This window comes from Polypterus senegalus, chromosome 12 (assembly GCF_016835505.1).
Source record: "Polypterus senegalus isolate Bchr_013 chromosome 12, ASM1683550v1, whole genome shotgun sequence".
Taxonomy (NCBI): Eukaryota; Metazoa; Chordata; class Cladistia; order Polypteriformes; family Polypteridae; genus Polypterus; species Polypterus senegalus.
This window is the reverse complement of record NC_053165.1, coordinates 64,735,283-64,754,822: the sequence shown is the minus strand read 5'-3', so window position 1 is coordinate 64,754,822 and position 19,540 is coordinate 64,735,283. Positions and strand designations below refer to the sequence as shown.

General features: G+C 44.0%; 1 protein-coding gene across 1 annotated transcript in view; it reads left to right on the top strand.

The window, feature by feature from the left end:
* The first annotated feature begins 1,739 nt into the window (after positions 1–1,739).
* The window catches only part of vps37ba (VPS37B subunit of ESCRT-I a), a 50,530-nt gene continuing 32,729 nt past the window's right edge, over positions 1,740–19,540 (top strand). The window contains exon 1 of the mRNA XM_039771958.1: positions 1,740–1,921. Within this exon, the coding sequence (XP_039627892.1) occupies positions 1,817–1,921 (105 nt within the window). The 5' untranslated portion in view covers positions 1,740–1,816. The remainder of the gene's footprint in view (positions 1,922–19,540) is intronic.

Here is a 19,540-nt window from a genome sequence, read left to right as displayed (position 1 = left end):
AAAGATAAAGTACTGTCAAGGATGACACCTGTGGGGAAGGGGAGACAGAGGAATTATCAATAACAAAGGAAAAGTGATCAGTTTTGGACAATGTTGATTTTGTACCAATGAGGACAAACCTCAGTTTTGTCACTTGTTATTTAATTCAAGAAATTTTGAAGAAAATCAGGATTTGATTTCTGCTATGCAGTCAGTCAGTAAGTGAGGAGGGTGGAAAGGAAACAGTAGGTTTGCTAGTGAGATAGAGCTGGGAGTCATCAGCATAGCAGTGGAAGCTAATTTTATATTTACGAAAGATATTTCCAAGGGGAAGAAGGTAAATAATGAAAAGGAGGGACCCCAGGACAGAGCCCACCTGAAGTAACAGCGGTGGTTTGGGATGTGAAAGTTTTAAGCTGAACAAAGTGAGTGCGGCCTGAGAGGAAGGATCTGAACCAGTCTAATGGAGTGTGGGTAATGCCAATTGAAGATAATCTATTGAGATGAGTCGTGTGACAATTAGTGTGGAAGGCCGCACTCAGATCAAGGAGGATGAGAATAGGAATGAAACCAGAATCAGCTGCCATAAAGAGGTCGTTAGTCATTTTTATAAGTGCCGTTTCTGTACTGTGGAGGGGACGAAAACCAGACTGGAACGGTTCATACAGATTTATTTTGAGATAAATAAGAAAAGTTGAATAGCCATCATTTTTTCAAGAATTTTGGAAATGGAGTGTAGATTAGAAATAGGACAAACATTACTGAAATTAGTCAGATCGGCACCAGGTTTTTTTCAGTATTGGGGTTATTGCAGCAGTTTTAAAAGAGGAAGGAACAGAACCAGTAGTGAGAGAAGAGTGGATTATAGCAGAAATAAGAGGGGCCAGAGAGGGGAGGCAGGCTTGGACTAGAACTGTAGGGAGGGGGTCCAGTTGACAGGTGGATGGCTTAGACTTACAGACAAGATCTGAGATTTCTGAGAAAGTAGGAAGCTGAAAAGAAGAAAATGGGTGAGTAGGTGGGTGAAGTTCAAATGAAATACTGGAGGAATCCGAGCAGAGAGACTGGTGAATCTTCTGCATTTTTTCATTAAAAAAAGGACATAAGGGAGTTGCAAAATTCAGTTGAGTAAAGATGAGAAGGTAAAGAATCCGGGGGGTTGTGGTATTGTTAAGTAGTGAAAACAATGACTTGGTGTTTCCTTCATTGGAAGAAATAATGAGAGTATAATAGTTAGATTTAGTTTGGGCAATACATTTCTTGTAATAAAGTATATGGTTTTTGTACATCTCTTTGTGAACAAACAGTCCAGTAATGTAACTGCGCCCGTATCCTACATGTTAATGAATACTAGGTTGCTTTTCATAATATGTTGTTTTTTTTTCACCGCTGGACAATGTCCGCTACCCCGATTTAGCGAATGCTGGTCCGTCTACGACTGTTTTTGAACGATTTATAAACTCGACACTTCCAAACTTCAGCTTGGGTAAGAGAGAGATTGCCTTTAAACAGTACACTACCGGAAGAATCGCTGTAATTGGATCGGCCATTCCAAATTCTTGTCCTGCAACAAATAAATTAATCATGTTCGAAAATGCCCCATCTGTTATTACCGATGTGCCCGCAACTGCAATACGCCGCTCCGCACATGCCCATGACATCAGTTCACCAAGAATGCAGTCATTCTTCTTAGGCCACTATGTGACGTCACGGCGCGATGGGCGCTGATTCGTGGAAGTGGCAAAAGAACGCGGTGGTGCTTCCGGTTTCGGAGCAGTCAATTCGAGAGCGGAGTTGTGAGGAGCAGCCAGTTGGATTATCAAGAATACAACAAGAGATGTCGGTGAACGGGACTAAAATAAACGCTTTGTCTATCATGCAGTTAAATGAGCTGCTGGAGGACGACGAGAAACTGAACCAAATGGTCCAGGAGACAGACGAGGTAGGAGAGAGTCAAACCGTTAAGACCGAAATTTAAGAAGAACGAACTGCTGGGAACGGATTCGTTCTTTTTTTGGCACAGGGAGATGGGGGGAGGCCTGCCGGGGGCGTGCTCGTCGTTCTCTTGTTTCACGACTTTTGTTGGGCTCCAGGACAGGAAGAGCACGAACGACAGCTTTTTTGCTCTTTAAAAAGTGAATTCGAGTTCTACGCCAGTACTCTAAGCCCCCATGCTAATGACACACAAATGTTCCGGGCTGTTCTTTGTGAAGTTGCCAGCCTTAAGTTTCGGAGGATGTTTTCCGTTTAAAAAAAAAAAAAAAGTGTGTGTGTGTATTTATATACACTATGTATTCAAATTTTTGAATGTGTACCTGGCACGCTCCGGTGTTCATTTTTATCATTGTCACCCGTGTGCGTACTGTCATTGTAAGTCTTGCTACTTTCAAACAAGCCCAATTCTTTCAGCCTTTAACGGAGGCCCTTTATGCGCGGAAATTACCCATTTAAGTAACCAAACGACCAACAGCTGACGAAACCAGAAACACCCGGCTAGGAGCACGGGAGCTTACCTGCGAGGCGTGACGCCATTAGCAAGTTGGGGGGAAAAAAAAAGGTGCACGGGAAGGACGCGCATGCGTCTGCCCACCTGCGCCTCACACCTGCGCCTCTGAGCACGTGCTCGCTGACGTCACCAGCAAAACAAAGAAGACTCTGCGACCTTCAGAGACCGAGACGCCGGGCAGAAGAGCAGACAATAGGGAAGAAAGCGGAACTGTGTTTTTTTTTAAAAAAGAAAACGTTAACGGGTGGCGTATCCATATAGCATTTGCTTAAATAGCCGTTTTTTTTATCCAGATCGGCTTACAAATAGGATCAACTTAATCAAGTACACGTTAGTTTTGGGGACTGCTTGGGAATAATCCCTACAGGGCACGGTGACAAAATTGACCCATCTAATGAAGAGCTCAGAAGAAAATATAAGATCGTTACTTTTTTGTAGGTTCCAAAACCGTAACAAATCAAATCCGTTAGACAGAAATTCAAAGAACAAGAGTCTTCAAACGTTTTTTTAAACACCTTATGGTAGTCAGAATTTCCAGCTAGGAGCCCCTCACGGATTGAGATCAGCAGGCCTTTGTAGCCGAGAAGGAGCACAGAACATCCTTGGGGTGCCCGTGTTTATAGGGGGTGACCCAAGGATTTGGACTTCATATGCACTGATCTGAAAAGAGGCCTTTGGTTTGATTGTTATATAGAGTAGGATTTCACATTCTGTGGGTCGTTTCCCCCCGCATTGGGGCTTATCCCACTCATTACGCCACCCTACCCCCACTGCTCTTTGGTATTTTTAAGTTTATTATCTTGCCTAAAACTTTTAAGGGGGGACCCTCAAACCCCCCCTCCCCCACCCCCAGTTTCAATTGTGAATAGAACAAAGAAGACAAAAAAAAAGGGACTTCAATATTTCTGTATAAACTATATTTTACGTGTTACAGAGGAAGGTATAACCTGGAGTTGTTACTGTCAGAACTCGGTCCGAGGTGCAAGTCCACAGCACCGAAAGACCACTGCAACATGATCGGCGAAGGACGGTGGGTCATCCATCAATCAGCACCCCAAGACTGCGTCCAGAGTTGGCGTGTGTTAGTGCCGATGAGCCAACGCCGAACTGACGTGGGGTGCACAGTAGATGGGGTGACAAGTTGGTCCGCCTTTGCCTGGTTGAGCTGGAGATGACGTTTCATCATCCAGGTTGCAATATCACTGAGGCGTGCAGAGATTCATAACTGATGCCATGTTGACCTCTGGAGGAACTGCTTGTGACTAGATGATTGGTTCTATTGAGGAGGAGGAGGAGGAGGAAGAAGAGGAGGAGGGGGCCCGACATCCATCCTTGGCGCTCCCCTGTGCCTGCCCCCTGACATTTCTCCTCGCTGCGATACATGGTAGCATCTGCCCAATGAGTAGGATTCTAACCACCGTAGGACAGACCCCCCGATGCCTAGGCAAGGAGGATCTGGTGGTTGAATGTGTCGAGATCTAGCATGATGAGGACGTATGACAGGTTTATAAGGTGCCTCGCTTGACGCTGTCGGCGACACTGCCAGGGCTTGATAGTTCTTGTTTTAGAACTCATAACTGCTCACTCGACCTGCATACTGGCATGAGGACAATATGCCACTCTCTGGGCAAACTGTACAGAGAGGCAAAATGCTAAAATTACTGTAGTAAAAGCCTTAAAATGGCTACCCGTATCCAGCAGATGATACCACCTCGTCTGACTCCCCTACAAGTCGCATACGGTGAGCCGCCTGGTCTGGTGGCCAAAGCCTTGAGCTTTAAAGCGCGTGCTGCCAGTGCTGGTTCTGTTCCTGCCATCCACTCATTGAGAAGGACTTTACTTGATCCTGAGCAGCTCGCTTAACCTTAGCCTTACAGGTAAAACGGGAAACCCTTTGCAGACGGGTTTTGGCCTAATGCCCTTATTTAAAAGATGTTTAACTTCTCGGTGGCAGCCATCAGTTAGTCAGGGGTGTGCCAAGTGGCCCCTCCATCTTCACCTGTTTACTTACCTCTACCCTTGGAGCATTGGGAGGTTAAAGGTCACAGCGTGAGTCAGTGGTGGCACTTGAACCAGCAGCCTTACAGGTACACCTCATTGGGCCATACTGGTTCTTGTTGTCATCTTAAAAAAGCGCAGTACTGGTATGTGTGCTTAGACTTATTGAGTGAATTGTTAACATTACTGAAAAAAAGAATATGAATAGTTTATGTAAAAACTGTAAAATAAAGAATATTCAGGCTTGATTTTAAGGCAGGAACTCCTTTATAGTGTGTGCTGGAAACCCGGGAGTCAGCAAACCTCCAAACCCCTAAACACGATCAGACCAAGAGTCCTGGGTTCAAATAATGGAAGGTTTATTCAATTCAACTCCACACAGTAACACAAGCGCACAATGTACAGGTTTTTCTCCCCTCAATCCCTCTCTTGTTCTTACCACCGCACTGCCCTCCTCCAGTCAAGTGTTACCTTACGTCATTCCAGCTCCGACACGCCTGGGTAAGAGAGTGCGGACCCGGGTGTACTTCCGGTGCCTGGGCATCTACCCGATGGAAGCACTTCTGGGTCCTGTGAAAGTCCGTCAGAGCAGCGAGCATGTCTCCCTGCAGCGCCCTCTTGTGGCACCCAGTGACCTCAGCAGGGCTGCTCTGCCGCCGGACTACGTCTCCTGGGATGCCCTGCTGGCTTCTCACTGGGTACCCACTGTTATCGAGAATGTTGGGGGGAGTAAAAAGCCCCCAGCGACATTTTCCATTTTCAGTGGAAGATCTGTTCAAAGATCATCAGGCAACCCCTAGAGAAACTTAATGAATTGCCCCATCATAGTAACACATTAAGGCTGGCAAACCACGTTGTCTGTGATCCCCTTCTCCTCCCCGGCCGGGATGCCTGCCTGCGTACTTACTAGGAGTCTCCCATCTGGGTAAGGAATCATCCCCTCTTCTGGCCGGGATGCCCGTCCAGCCCAGGTGGCATCTGGCTTGTTCTGGAGTTTGGAGACGTAGAATTAAAGGCTGTCACTCCTGCAGTTTTCTTATTTCTTGAGCTTTTTCTGCAGGCTTGCTTAAGAGGTTTGATCAGTAAAGTGTCGTCATGGGAGAAGGGAAGCTCGGGACCGGCAGAGAATGCAAGCAGTGTTGGTGATGGCTGATTATAAGAGACTTCGACTCGTCACTACTAGGACCCTTGGTCATTAATGTGGGGGTTAGTTAAGTTATCCTCTTCCTGTTAGCCACATTTACAGCAATATGCAGTTTTGTTTTTTAATGTGGTAGTAGGATTATGGGTAAATGTCACAGAATGAAATCCGCCTGCAGTATTAATACCGGAGCTATGGAGTATATGGCAGTGTGAATGGTCAGTTGGACGGCAGGACATTTCACTTCTCTCACATTGGCTGCAGACCGGAAAAAGCTTAACAAACTTTTAAACAAACGCAAAGTTACTCCATTTATTCACAAAGACTACGACTTTTAGATGAGGTTTCAAATTCCAGCCAGCAGTTGAAAGAAAGCATCAAGGAAGGCCCCAGATTTTTTTCCCCATCAAAAATATTTCCAGAAAATGGCACATTCAGTATGTCACTCTATTGATAATAAAAAAACGCTTCATGTGTTTAGGCTATGATGTGATGCTGTTTCCGTTATTGTCCTGTGCTGGTTATGGGATTTTGTTTCCAGAGGCACCTCTCATTGGATAGGGAAGGAATGAAAAGTCAATGCCGCATTGCATTGTGGGCCATAGCCGCCATCTTTAGAGGTTGTGCTGTTTTGTTTACAACGGCCATGGAAAGAGCAGTGGGTGACGCACAGCGAGAAGCTGCAATGCCTTTACGAGAACAACGTAAAATGGACAAAGGAGGAGGAACAAGGATTGTACTTCAACCTCCTTAGCGTTGGATTTTATCCCCAAAAAAAAAAAAAAATGGGAAAAGTGCTGCGCATTTTGAAAAATGACATTTTTATTAAATCTCAAAAGTATAATAATTATACAAACTAGGGGGCTTCACTTGCCCACCCCCAGGTTTGGTTTACCAGATATACAATTTAAAGAGGTTGTTATTTTCATGGGTATTGTTTCATATGCATTATTTTCACTTTTACTTTAAAAACTTTTGTAAAAACAATACCTGTCCTTTATTTCTGGCCCCAGGTGTGGTTAAATCTCTTTCTCGCAGGACGTATAACACTGCTCACGTTGTGAAGTTAGGCTGTCTATGCCAAGGAGAAGCGGTCGGATCACCTGCTGGCTTGTTGCTGCTGGTGAGCTGCGTGATCTGCTTGTCGCTTGTTGTTGTTTTAACAGCTGGGAGCACATGATGCGTGTCTGCCAAAAGCATTCCAACAACTACTAGGTTAGATGTCCGTGGACTTGTTTTAAATGTTGTCTCACTACCCTTATCTTGCGGGACGTCAAAGTGTCTTCTGAGAAGTCTTATCTCTCTACTCTCCCTCCCAAGATTTTTTTTTTATAATAGAGAGATAATAGTAATTATGAATAAAAGTAGTATGAAATGAACAGTAACAGTAATAATAATATTACTAATTATATCTAAACAGTATATAACCTCAAAATGAGTACTTTGTGTGGTAAATCTTAAAGCACCGTAAAAGACGCAATCCAGCCTCACAGTGAGGACAATAATCACGCGTTTCTTTTCAGATTTATCTGTTTTTGAACAGCACACTGCACAGGTGTGAGTTTGATTTTTCTGTTGGAGTTATGTAATCAATAAACTGTCTACTGTAATAAGACGCTTTGGATTGATCCGTGATGTGCTGGGTGGACGATGGATGTGCAGCAGTGATTTGTTCTACAAGATGGCATGTAAAGTTTGAATGAGATTCAGTTTTGCCAGTGTGGAGCTGACCCGGACACAGACAGGCGGACGTGTTGTTACTCACCACCACACGTTTATTATGTACAATATTTACAATTAAATGGATGGTCACTCAGACCCAGATCCGTGCACAAAACACCCCAACACTCAGTCCTGGCCACTCTAATGCCTTTCTTCGGGCTGCCTCCACTCTCCTCTCTTGCCTTGTCCTCTTCCACCCGACTCTAGCCCTGAGTGAAGGGAGACGGCCCCTTTTATGTCCTCCCGGATGAGGTCCAGGTGGTTCCCGGCATTCCCCTCTTGGCCGCGCCCTAGCGTGGCGGAAGTGCCGGCTGTTCTCCCGGCAGCTCTCCGGGTGTCCTCTTATATCTTCCCCCCAGCACTTCCGGGTGTGGCGGAAGTGCTGAGGTAACAGGTCCCCAAGGCATTGGGGTGCCTCCTGGCGGTGACCATGGGCCCCTACAGGGTGGGGCTTCCATGCCCTGAACCCGTGGCCCCCAAAAGCAACCAGGAAGGCGGCCCCCACATGATCCCAGATGGCGCGCCCACTTCCGGTCCTTCAAGGCATCCCGGCCGGGTCGTCGCCCTGGCATCCTCCACACCAGCTTTTTGTTTGTATGACACAAATTCATTCCAAATGCACTGTTTCACCAGAAGACGAAATAACGTTTTGTAGTATTTCTTTTGTTCTCTCCACATAACGGGATTTAAAGTCAATTTTTGATCTGCATAATTTATGCTGCCCATCATGCTATTGTAGTCGACCACAGTATACAACTTCGTAACCTGCTTGTTGCTTTTTGCCTGTACAGTGACTGTAGCCGCATTATGTACAGTGCTAAGAAGACAAACTGCCTTTCTTGTCTTTCCATTTCAGCACCGTACTGATTGTATTTCTGATTAAACATTCCCTGTGTACAGAACCGAATTCCAAATGTATCCCATTTTAGATTCACAAATCTTGTAAAGCTTTATGTCAAATCTTGCTCTTTCTGACGCGATGTGCTGTATCCATGACAGTCTGCCCTTATAAGCCATGAGACTTTAGTCGATGCTGACATCGCAGTCCAGAATGTAAACACTCTGAAATTTTACTACAATCGCCTGGTATATCTCCCAAATTTTCTTCATTTTGGGGTCTGGATGGGTATTCTCATCAAAGTCTTCATTATTGGTAAAGTGAAGATATTTCATAATTAGTGAAAATCTACACTCGAGATAATTTCTCCAAAGAATGGCAGCACTGCCAGCACTTTTACAGCCGAATGATTCTTGGTTCTAACCTTAACACAAGACGCATCTGTACAACTGCCCAAGTGAGACTTGAGACTAATGCTTTTAGCACAACTTTCACAGCCTGAGTAGCACTCGGGTCTAATGCACAGGAGGCTACTAAGGTAAATTGGGACAGAAAGAACCACTATTGAAGCTTAATCAGCACATCATGAAGTGTTGGTGGTGCGGCATTAATATCTTTGTCAAGCAACTTGGGCAGGCATGGGCTGAACCAACATGGTCGAGTGGAGTGATGATGCTGCTGTTTAAGATTTGCACAAAGAAGACCTAAGAGATTGTATTGGGTTCACCATCAGACTCTTACAAAGTGCCCGCTGTAATCTGCCACGTGAAATGTAAGCAGGTGAGTTCCATTAACATACAATGGTAGGGAAGATCACATCAAATTGGATTTGCTGAAAGACAAAGCAGAGGATTTATTTCCTCTGTCGCCTTTGGTCTTTTGGGGGAAAGTAGACCAAGTGCTTTATTTTTTTACTTCTGTGATTAGAGGTGTGTTTTACAGTTTTATAACACTGTATGGTCCAAGTGTTTGTCCGTTTCCTTAAAATCAAAACCGTTCCACCAGGTAAAGATCTGTTCAAAGATCATCAGGCAGCCCCTAGAGAAACTTAATGAATTGCCCCATCATAGTAACATATTAAGGCTGGCAAACCACGTTGTCTGTGATCCCAACCATGTCTTGAACCATGAATTTGACTTGGTACCATCAAATCGAAGATCTAGAATTCAACGATTGAGTAGGGTTAGACTGAGGGGTGCGTCAATCGGTCCTTAAGCTCCACATGGCACATCAGTTCAAATCTTGTGGCTTGTGATGGTGTCATGTTAAATGTGTGCACTTTTTGTTGTTATTTTGAGTTGTTTGGGTGGAGCTGCTGTGATGCAAGAAAAACGTTTAGGATTTGTCTGTCGATAAAGTGTCGTTATCATTAAACGATGTGGATCTGCACGAGTTAAAGCTCACCACTCTGGTCACTTACTGGATATATTGATTTATCCTTCTGTCTGTTTTCAACTCGGTGTTTCAATTACGAGGTCCGACACGATAAAATCGAGACTGTGCCTGTAAGTAAGTCGGTGTTTTAATTACGAGGTCCGACACGATCAAATTGAGACTGTCCCTGTAACGAAGTCAGTGTTTCAATTACGAGGTCCGACACGATAAATTCGAGACTGTGCCTGTAACGAAGTCAGTGTTTCAATTACGAGGTCCGACTCGATAAAATCGAGACTGTGCCTGTAACGAAGTCAGTGTTTCAATTACGAGGTCCGACTCGATAAAATCGAGACTGTGCCTGTAACTCTATTTAACAAATTAAGAAAATGAACTACGATCAACTTCAAAATGGTTCCCTTCTACGTTGACCCACAGCCGCACAAGATGCGGCCAGCGATGCGAGCAAATCGTTTTCTGAAAGGCTGGTAAGGATCAATGCCACTTTTCCTTTCGCATCATCTACCGAAAAAATAATAAATGGGTTCCTTCAATCACCGACTTGTCATTCAAAGACGCACACACAAGTGACATACTCTTCATCGTAAGCCTCAGCCAGTCATTGAAAAGTGTGTGTTGTGGATTTCTTCTGTTTTACAAGAAACTTGCTGTTAACTTGCTCGTCACTCTTGCATTCCGACATTTGCTGAATAAGGATAAGAATACATCTGTAACTGAACACCGTGGACGAGTTAGAACAGGGGTGGGCAGTGCCAGTCCTAATCTGGCCGCAGGTTTTCATTCCAACCCAATTGCTTAATTTGTAACCAATCCTTGCCAGTCTCAGACCGTATTTCATTTTATAGCTTGTTAGTCTACAGTGTTAGGTTCTTATATGGTAGATCTTTTCCTTTCCAAGGATATTATCTAAATGATTTAAAGCCTAAAATGAATAATTTTCAGTCTGTTACACTTTTCTCTTAAGTGTTTTATTAAACCCAATAGAGCATGATGAATCCACACAATGGAAACAAATCAGGTTGGTTCATTTGCCATTTGTATCGTATTGCTAATAACCGTGAATGCAGCGGTTTAAGGCTGAAATGAGCAATTAAGGGTGGGGAACCTTAACAGGTGAGACCACTAAAATGAAGCATCAAAACGTCACTTGAGTAATAAGAGCTTCATCAGCATCTCATTAAAAAAGCTGGGTTGGAACAAAAACCTGCAGCCACGGCGGCCCTCCAGGAGCGATGCAGCCCACCCCTGGTAGAACCATCTCTTTGCTTCTCCTTTCCCGTTCTTGGTCCCCGAACTGTAGGGTTAGTCTCGTTTTTGTTTGCGTGTCGGGCCTCCTATGTTTTCTTTGAGTAGACTTGACTTTAATAACAAGAAGGTCTTTCCATCAATTTACAGTTTTCCAATTGAAAAGTGTCAGTCCGAAGCGGAACTGTGCAGTGGCACAAAAACAAATGTCCTGACTGGATATTTGTCTGCTTCGGCCATAAATGTTCATTTCCCCGTTTCATATGATGCGGCCTGATGTAACCTTGGTCAGTAATTTTAAGGCGCAGAGTTTCCCAGTTTCCAGGACTGGGGAGTGCTGTGTGAATGAGAGGCTGATGCCAGTTGTGAACTGGGCTTGTCACTTTTTCCCCTTTCTGAAGGTGGTCCTAAGCCACAGCGAGAGTACAGCCTCTCCATGAGACCCTCCCCAAGCTGCCTGTTGAGCCCTGCTCGGTCCGACCTCCACTTTGGTAACACACATTTACATTTCCTCACAAAGCTGTGTTCTTCAGGAGAGTCCTAAAACACACTTGGGTCTTCAAAATGCCACACCTGTGCTATGGTGGGAGCTGGGAAAGTGCCAGAATATCCGCTCTAGAGTCCGTTGTCGAGTTTAAGTCTGGCCACGTTAAAAACTAGATAGCTGGACGGCTTTTTCCAGAGTTGTGATTTGTGTTTTGTAATCCTCTGGGTGCCCAGTTAATAGGTTTGTGCCAGGGCTGGGGTGGAGTGTGGTGGGGTGTTGTAAAGTCCTCTTCAATGTGTTTGGCCCAAGCAGCAGAGCAGGCTCAGACACTTTTCCTTTGGGGTGTTTAGCAGATGTGCTGCCTGGTGTGTTTCGTATTTGCATGTAATTTGTTGTCACCATGGAAGCATTTGTTTGCAAGAAAACATCAGGTGAATCGAAGATGTGGAAGATAACGTAACGTGCCGAAATTTGCTTTGTAGAGGACTGGAGCATATCCTAGCAGCTCCGGGCGTTGAACAGCGACCCCATTCTGCTGCAGGGCCTATCCATATTGTCATTTGGTGTAATTAACTTAAAATGGCCACACCGTAGAGTGTGTCCTCCTAAATGTCCTCGTATGCCAGTATCTTTACATAACTGAAAATGTGCTCGGTTTGTAATTTTGCTTGCAAAAACCAAGAAAGATGAAACGTTAAACTCGGACTGAATTGGATGGAAGTGTGGAAGTCTGTGGGTGTGGATTCTCGGTCTGTACACACATTCCTGTAGTCGGCTGCAATTCATTACTAGTTTAGTGTTGACAGGGGGCAGTGGAGGCCAGGGTTAAAAATGAGAGGGCGCGTTGGCCTTCCAAAAACGCGGCCGCGCACTCAGATGTGTGAAAATCTGACTCTGCCTTCAGTAATTTGCTGGGACCCGTCAGGCTCTGATTTGACGAAAGTGTGCTGCGAGACCACCGACGCCTCACTCCTGTAGCCATGGAAACGTGACGAGGAGTGTTAAAGTGGTGGCTTTTTATTAAATGTGTATAAAGAGCAGCCATACGTAATGGAGTGAATGTTGAACCTTGTGGAGTTGATCAGTTACTTGGTTTATTTAGTGCCTTTTGTGTGTTGGACTGTTACAAACCGCTTGTGTAATGAGGTTGTAGATTTTTGTTAAACCGTTTTTTGTTTATTGCTGATTACAATGTGTAAGGCACTACAAAAAAATAAAACATTTATTTGTTCCTTTGTATCTTTATGTAGGGCCTTTTAGTTTGATCTTTAATGTGGAAAAAAATTATAATATGGAATTAAACATCATAGCCACCCGTGTACTTTTGTAACAAACACTGCCTCATCCACAGCAGAGCAAACGAGGACCCGCTGATGTTCTGACACAGGTAGAGAGTGAGACCCCACTATGTCTGGGCTAGGGGAGGAAACCTGCATTGGGCCCAGAAAACAAGGGGACCACGTAAACCCCCTGTGAGGTGGAACGTGTTGGTGCAGGCTGCTTGAGTGACCTCCTAGGGGCTGTACGGGCTGACCTTTGTTATTGTATCACATAAGCCCCCTGCACTTATTTAAGACCAACTCTGGGCAAGGGGCTTAGCATCAAAAAAAGAAAAACCAAAAGGTCCCAAGTTCAGAGTGGCAAGCGACACTTGGGCGATGGTGTCACCTTCTCATTGTATGTGAGTGTATATACGGGGTGGACAGAAGTAGGTTTACAGTTGTAAGTATGTATTAGTATTAATTATTGTGTTCTTTGTCTAATTTGTTGTTGTCGTCTTATCAATCATAATTTGAATGTCTTTTCCCAGACGAACAACTGTAAACTTGTGTGTGTGTATATATATATACTGTATATATATATATATATATATATGTGTGTGTGTGTGTGTGTGTGTGTGTGTGTGTGTATATGTATATATATATATATATATATATATATATATATAAAGACGAGGTAAATAAAAACTGTATTTGTTTCCCATTGTATCGCCGCTTAAGAGGGGGTTTCAGAGGACCAACCACGTCTCTTTGGGGTGCGTTCAGAACACCCCCGCCCCCCGTCACAACGTGAGCAGCAGAGACGTGAAATTGCTGGTGTGTAGCACAGGCCGGGGGGGTATGGGGGTGGGTGAGAGAAGCCCCCTAGTGTGTTTATATATTTGTGTGTGTAACATTTTTAAGCTCTTCTGAGACCCTCCCCACCTTTGCTGCACACCAAAACAAGGTTGATGCGTCTCTCAAGGGTTGCTTGTCTGTTGCCGAGGTGACCACAGGTTCGCAGCACTGCTGAAGCCTCCCCATGTTACACGTCTGTCGCCCCGATGGTGGTTGCGAGGAGCGTTGTAACCCGTCACTGACCTGACCCCTCACTGCTTGTTTGCTGTGTCTGTGTGTATTGCGGCAGTTGCTCCAGTTTGAATAAGTACCCCGATTGTTCCTGTTTTGATTAACGGTAAGGTGTGTTTTCTTGAAGCATTTGGACTCTGCCTCTTCTCTCAGTTGCAGGACAGTGAATCACGCGTCACAATATGAATAAATGCACTGGCTGTGTGTGTGTGTGTGGGTGTAAATGTACGCACGATACACAAACACATCTCCTCGTGTTCTCTTGCTCTGGTGTAGTGTCTTGGATTTTTGGAGAACTGTGATAATGACCTTAACTCCATCTCAAAAGAGATCCCAATTTCACCTTGAACTTGTTCTGGGGATTTTTTAGACTATACTGTAAGTTAGTCAATGCTTGCATTTCGAAAAAGTGTGGACTGCGTATGTCGTACTTTAAAACAAAAATAAATAAAACACACTTGTAAGACGAGCTCCCTGAACATGCCAGATTTTGCGATCTCTGGTATTATTTCCTCAATCCTTATTAACACGGCACTTGTGTTTTTGTTCTCCATTAGTGGAATTGCCATGGTGATACTTTTGTGGTCGACTTGGTGCTTTTGACTTTGTCGAGACTGCTTTCACAGCAACTGGTAACTGCTGCAAATTGAATTAACGCTTTATCTCCTCCAGAAGTTTGGAGAAGGCCTCCCAGGCTGTTCTTTAAAGGTCAATATTCAGAGTATAAGGCTGGCATATTGCAGAAAAAAAAACTGAATGGAGCAGCTGTGGGAAGTCATTGCGGGCTTGGATATTCATCGTGAGAACGCAAAAACAAGTGAGTCGGTTTAAATCAAATGTGGCCAAATTATCATCCATCCATTATCTAACCTGCTATATCCTAACTACAGGGTCATGGGGAGTCTGCTGGAGCCAATACCAGCCAACACGGGGCGCAAGGCAGGATGCAAAACCCGGGCAGGGTGCCAGCCAACCGCAGGGTGCACACGCTAGGGACCTGCATGTCTTTGGACTGTGGGAGGAAACCCACGCAGACACGGGGAGAACATGCAAACTCCACGCAGGGAGGACCCGGGAAGCGAACCCGAGTCTCCTTACTGCGAGGCAGCAGCGCTACCCACTGTGCCACCGTGTCGCCAACCAAATTATCAGAATTATGCAATTTTTTTTTAAAGTAAAAACACTCCATTAGGTGCAGATATTGGCCTGTAGTTTTTCCTTGTTAAACTTGTGTGGGTCGTGGGTGCTGAACACCTCGGACATTTAATTTCTTTTTTTTTTTTTTTTAAATGTCCAGTATTGCATGTCCACTCCAACGTGTTTTTTATTTTTATTTTCTCTCCTCCTTCAGCTGTTATTTGGTTTTATCGAAAGTTGCACTACTTTGCCATTTTCAGTTCCTCTCTCAAGTTGTAGTTTTTAATTGAATGACTGGTCCCCTTTGATCCCGAGGCGGGGGACACTCAAAGAGTTTTTGGGTCCGTTGTGACTTACAGATCAGCGGGAATGCACTTGAGCGTCCTCACGGCCTCCGAGCTCCCACCCGTGTTTATTTTGTCAACACCAGCTGTGGAGTTTCTTGGCCTCCAGACAAATGGCGAGTATCGACATACCGTAGGTGTAGCGTTTTTCCTTTTTCTTTATCCCAAAACCCTTGGCATAACTGAACAGAGCTGCTGGAAAATAGATAAGGGTGGTGGGGGAGAAAACCAAACTTTGTCATGGAAGTGGAAGTCGTGAATCCGTAGAGGAATCGCTAGCCATTCTCAAGCCGGGGATCCAAAGCCGGTGCACGTCCTTAAAGCAAGATTTAAATTTGAAAAGGCATTGCTGTGTTACATATTGAAGAGATGTTTGCTTTTGGAATATGAAACACTTGGGCTGTCAATGAGTCCCTGATAGATAGATAAGTAAATCCACAAGACGTGAAAGAATTTAGTGTGTATTTTACCAGCATAATATGGGAAGAACTGATGTTCTTGTATTGTGACCGTCCAGGTTTGTAACACCAACTTAAATTAGTTAGCTTTTTCTGTTAAAAAACAAGTGTACGTGTTTTAATGCAGTCGTCTTTACCATGGCACCAGGATACTGACGTGTTGAACGTTGGTTTTGACAATAGTACTAAAGTTCTATTAGGCTTAATAAAGCTCAAGAACACACTGAACTAGTCTTAAAACCTGCACAGCTTAAAGGCGTATGGAAAATGTGGCCAATTTATGAGATGAAAAGTCCGTGTTGAGGAAAATGCACATGCCTGCATGCTGGGGAGAAGTGGCTGTGCCCCTCGGTTATCGCCAGGACAGTGCCCGAGGGCCGCCTCTGTGGTGGGCTGTGGCAGCGCCGCACACTCCACGTTTATGTAGGTGTGTCACTGGGGTGGAAACGGCCGGTCCGGTCTCGTGGTGCTTGGCGTACAACAGGAAGATCCTGCAGCTGGGACGCCACATTCCGATATTGTTATGATTCTTGGAGTAGAAGAGTTAAATACTGACATTGTACGCGGTTATTAATGATCCATGATAAGTGGCAGTTTGCTCATTTGTGTCAATTGGCTAAAGTTGAAAATCCATTCCCGTAGGCACAGTTGTCCATGTGTTACACCTGAATGGAGAAATCAATCCGTTTGGTTATAGGAGTGTCCTTTTTCTTTTGTTTAATTCAGCAATTTCCACAGCAAGACTAGGAATCGACTGGGGGAAAAAACACACACAGACAGACAGACACTGGTTCATAATGTGACCTTTGCCATCACGGAGACCTTGAGACAAGTCCTTGTATGTGTAGTGAAACTGTTGTAAACTGAAACATCAGAATGGCCTGTGGCTGCGCATTTGTTGCCGTAAACTATGTGTAGAGCATTAACCTGCCATTCCCTCTCAATATTAAATGAATAAGTCGGGGGTCACCGTGCCACATCTCGTAGCCAACACTCTGATGTACACTAGACCCCCTAGTAGTCCATAACTGAGACGGGACGAGCAGCAGCAAATGAGGACCAAAGACAGTTTGTGGCTGTTAAGACAAAGTGCATCAATTATGAAACACAATGTGCAGTTTATAGAGAGGTTGTTACATACCGTCATTAAAACCATAATTAGTGTTGTCAGGTCGTTCTTGAAAGAGTTAAAGCAATCTGATTAAAAACTGTTGTCACACCCGCATGCTTCAGGGTTGACCACCTGCAGTTCCACCCAGGAATGGATTCCTGTTCATTCACACTTATGTCCCTAAGCCTGTTCTTCCATCCTCAACGATGTTTCAGGTACAAATGTCAATGCTCGCTGCAGAACACGGCCTACCCGACCTTCTCGCTTGCCCATTCCCTCACGAAATGGCATCTCAAATGACGGTGGTTATTTCAGTGACGTTCTCTTGCTCTTAAGAAACCCCTATTTTTTTTTCCCCTTGCAGACTACATCCTAGATAATATAACATGTTGTTTATTTCTTATCATTCAGTTCTTAAAGCTTTTTTATTTTTTTAAGGAGTTCTTTGTGGTTTACCCAGCAGGCCATGTGCTCCTCTAATAGACAGTGGGATTTTGTTGACCTGTGTAGGCGTTTTAGGGAGTTCCTTCCAGATGTGTGTAAAATAAAAGCCCCTGTAAAATGCATTATTAACCCGCTTTCTGCTTGGCGAGTCTCTCAGTTCCATAAAGGGGGAGGCACCCTGCTGTTTCTGAACTGTTTTCAATTTGGCGTCAAGGTACAGATGCTAATGAATGCCAGATTTGGGAAGGGTCTGGCTAAGGGGATTGTTGTGGCCTGCGCGGTAGGGACAGGAAAATCCTTTAAGCATTTGGTTGCTAGAAAAAATTGTAATAGCTGGCCTACTGTGTGAGCAGGGCAGGGCAGGGGGGACACACAAGAAACTGAGCTGTGCTTTAGAGCGGTGGTCTTTGTTTTTTGTTTTTTTTTGAGGTGAATTACCCAAATGAGATCATACTTTATAGTGGAGCTCGGTTTCTGTTAAATATGCTTTGTAGATGCACCCTTAGCTGTAAGCATTTAAAAATTAGGCCTAAGTAAATGTGTCAACACTGGTCGTGGATTTTTTCCAAAAATGTTTTCTTTATAAATTATGTATTTGACTTATGTGTTGTTTAAGAAATGGAGAATTTTGGCTTTATTGCAGAGCTTGAAGTGTCTGTGTATTATTGTGGTATTTCCCTTTACCTCTTTTCTTTAAGTGTACTCGTCAAGTTCGTTCCCAGGTTGGTCTCCTGTCGCACTTTAAGATTAACACTCCCATACATACAGGGTGGTCCAGATCTAATTCTGCAGATCCAGATTGTCTGGATGACTTTGATTTATGCGGGGATGATTCCAGTTCAGCGGGAAGACGATTCTTCATGTCGTCAGTTCACACACTTTTTTTTTTTAGATAGATAGATACTTTATTAATCCCAAGGGGAAATTCATTCTCAATGGTCCGGGAGATATTCTGTGTAATAAATGTAATAAGTTATAGCGTAATAAAATTTGCATAATTAGATCTGGACCACCCTATAGATATACGCGGACACACACACCCTAACCACAAAAGTGCCGTATGAAAGACGCACTTTAATCCGTATGAATAACACGCGCACAGTCCAGTCACCCTAGTACTCCAAGAGATCATAGGCATGAATGACGTACAATGTCTTAGATATATCTCAGATCTAAATCTTACTTTTGGTCTCCAAGAATAGACACGAACATACAAAGACTCAATATCCTTGGGTATAGGCCATTTATCAACCAGTGAATATCTTACTTTAACACACTGTTCATTATTGGACAGGGCTGTTCGTCCGCAGATTGGTAAACCTCGCAGTTCAGATCATATGGCACTTCCTACTGCTCCAGGTGCTCTAAGAAACTCACCTTATTATGGTTCCAGCAGACTCCCCTGACCCTGTGTTAGGATATAGCGGCTTGGAGAATGAATGACTGACTTCAATCACTCTAAATATGAAGACAAAAGATAGAAAGTCACAAGCAACGAGGTATTTATTAAAGAACAACAATACCAGAAGAGAAAAGAAAATGTGGATAGGAAAGTCTGGATATATCTAATCTTTACATGTGTGTGAATGAGAGGGAGGTCCGTGGAATGGTGAGGATGCAGGGAGTAGAGTTGGCGAAGGTGGATGAGTTTAAATACTTGGGGTCAACAGTAGGGAGCAGCCGAAAGAAGAAGAAGAAAAAGCTTATGAAAAGTTAAAAGATGATAAGGATGAATAGCGCAGGCGGCTTGTGATCTCGCACTCTTTGTTGTTCACGAGATGCTTTTCTGAAAATCAGATGGAAATGGCCACACGTTGCCGGCGCTCTCTTCTGACGTCACTCTGTTCTCTTCTCCTGACGTCTTTATCTGCTTCTACTGATGTCGTTCTTTAGCCAAGGCGTATTTGTTTTAAAATTCTACCGGGTTTTGCAAGATGTGATAATTAGACATTCCGATTGGCTGGCTGTCAGTGTGATGAATGAATTCACTCGTCTATAAATAAAACTTTTGATGTTGCTCAGTACTACTGGCATGTCTTCCTTTCCCAGATCTCGGGTTTTAAAGTCCTCAATAGCCTGAGGCATCTCCTGAATTGCTGGTCATTTCAAACAAATGGTATTGTGATTTAATATTAAGTTCATCTGTTGTTTTGTCTTATAATGAAAATATAGTTTGAAATTTACAGATTTTGTACTCCACAACAGTCAGTCGTCTTTCGGATGTAGGAGCATTTTGAACAAGTACTAAGGTTTGGATTGACGTTCTTTGTTTTATGTGTAGTAGCCATTTTTTTTATCTTTTTCTTAAACAAATGAAGATCGTGTGATTGCAAGTCAGCAGATCACCTCGATTGTGACTCGCACCTCGGGTACACGTCAAGAATGAC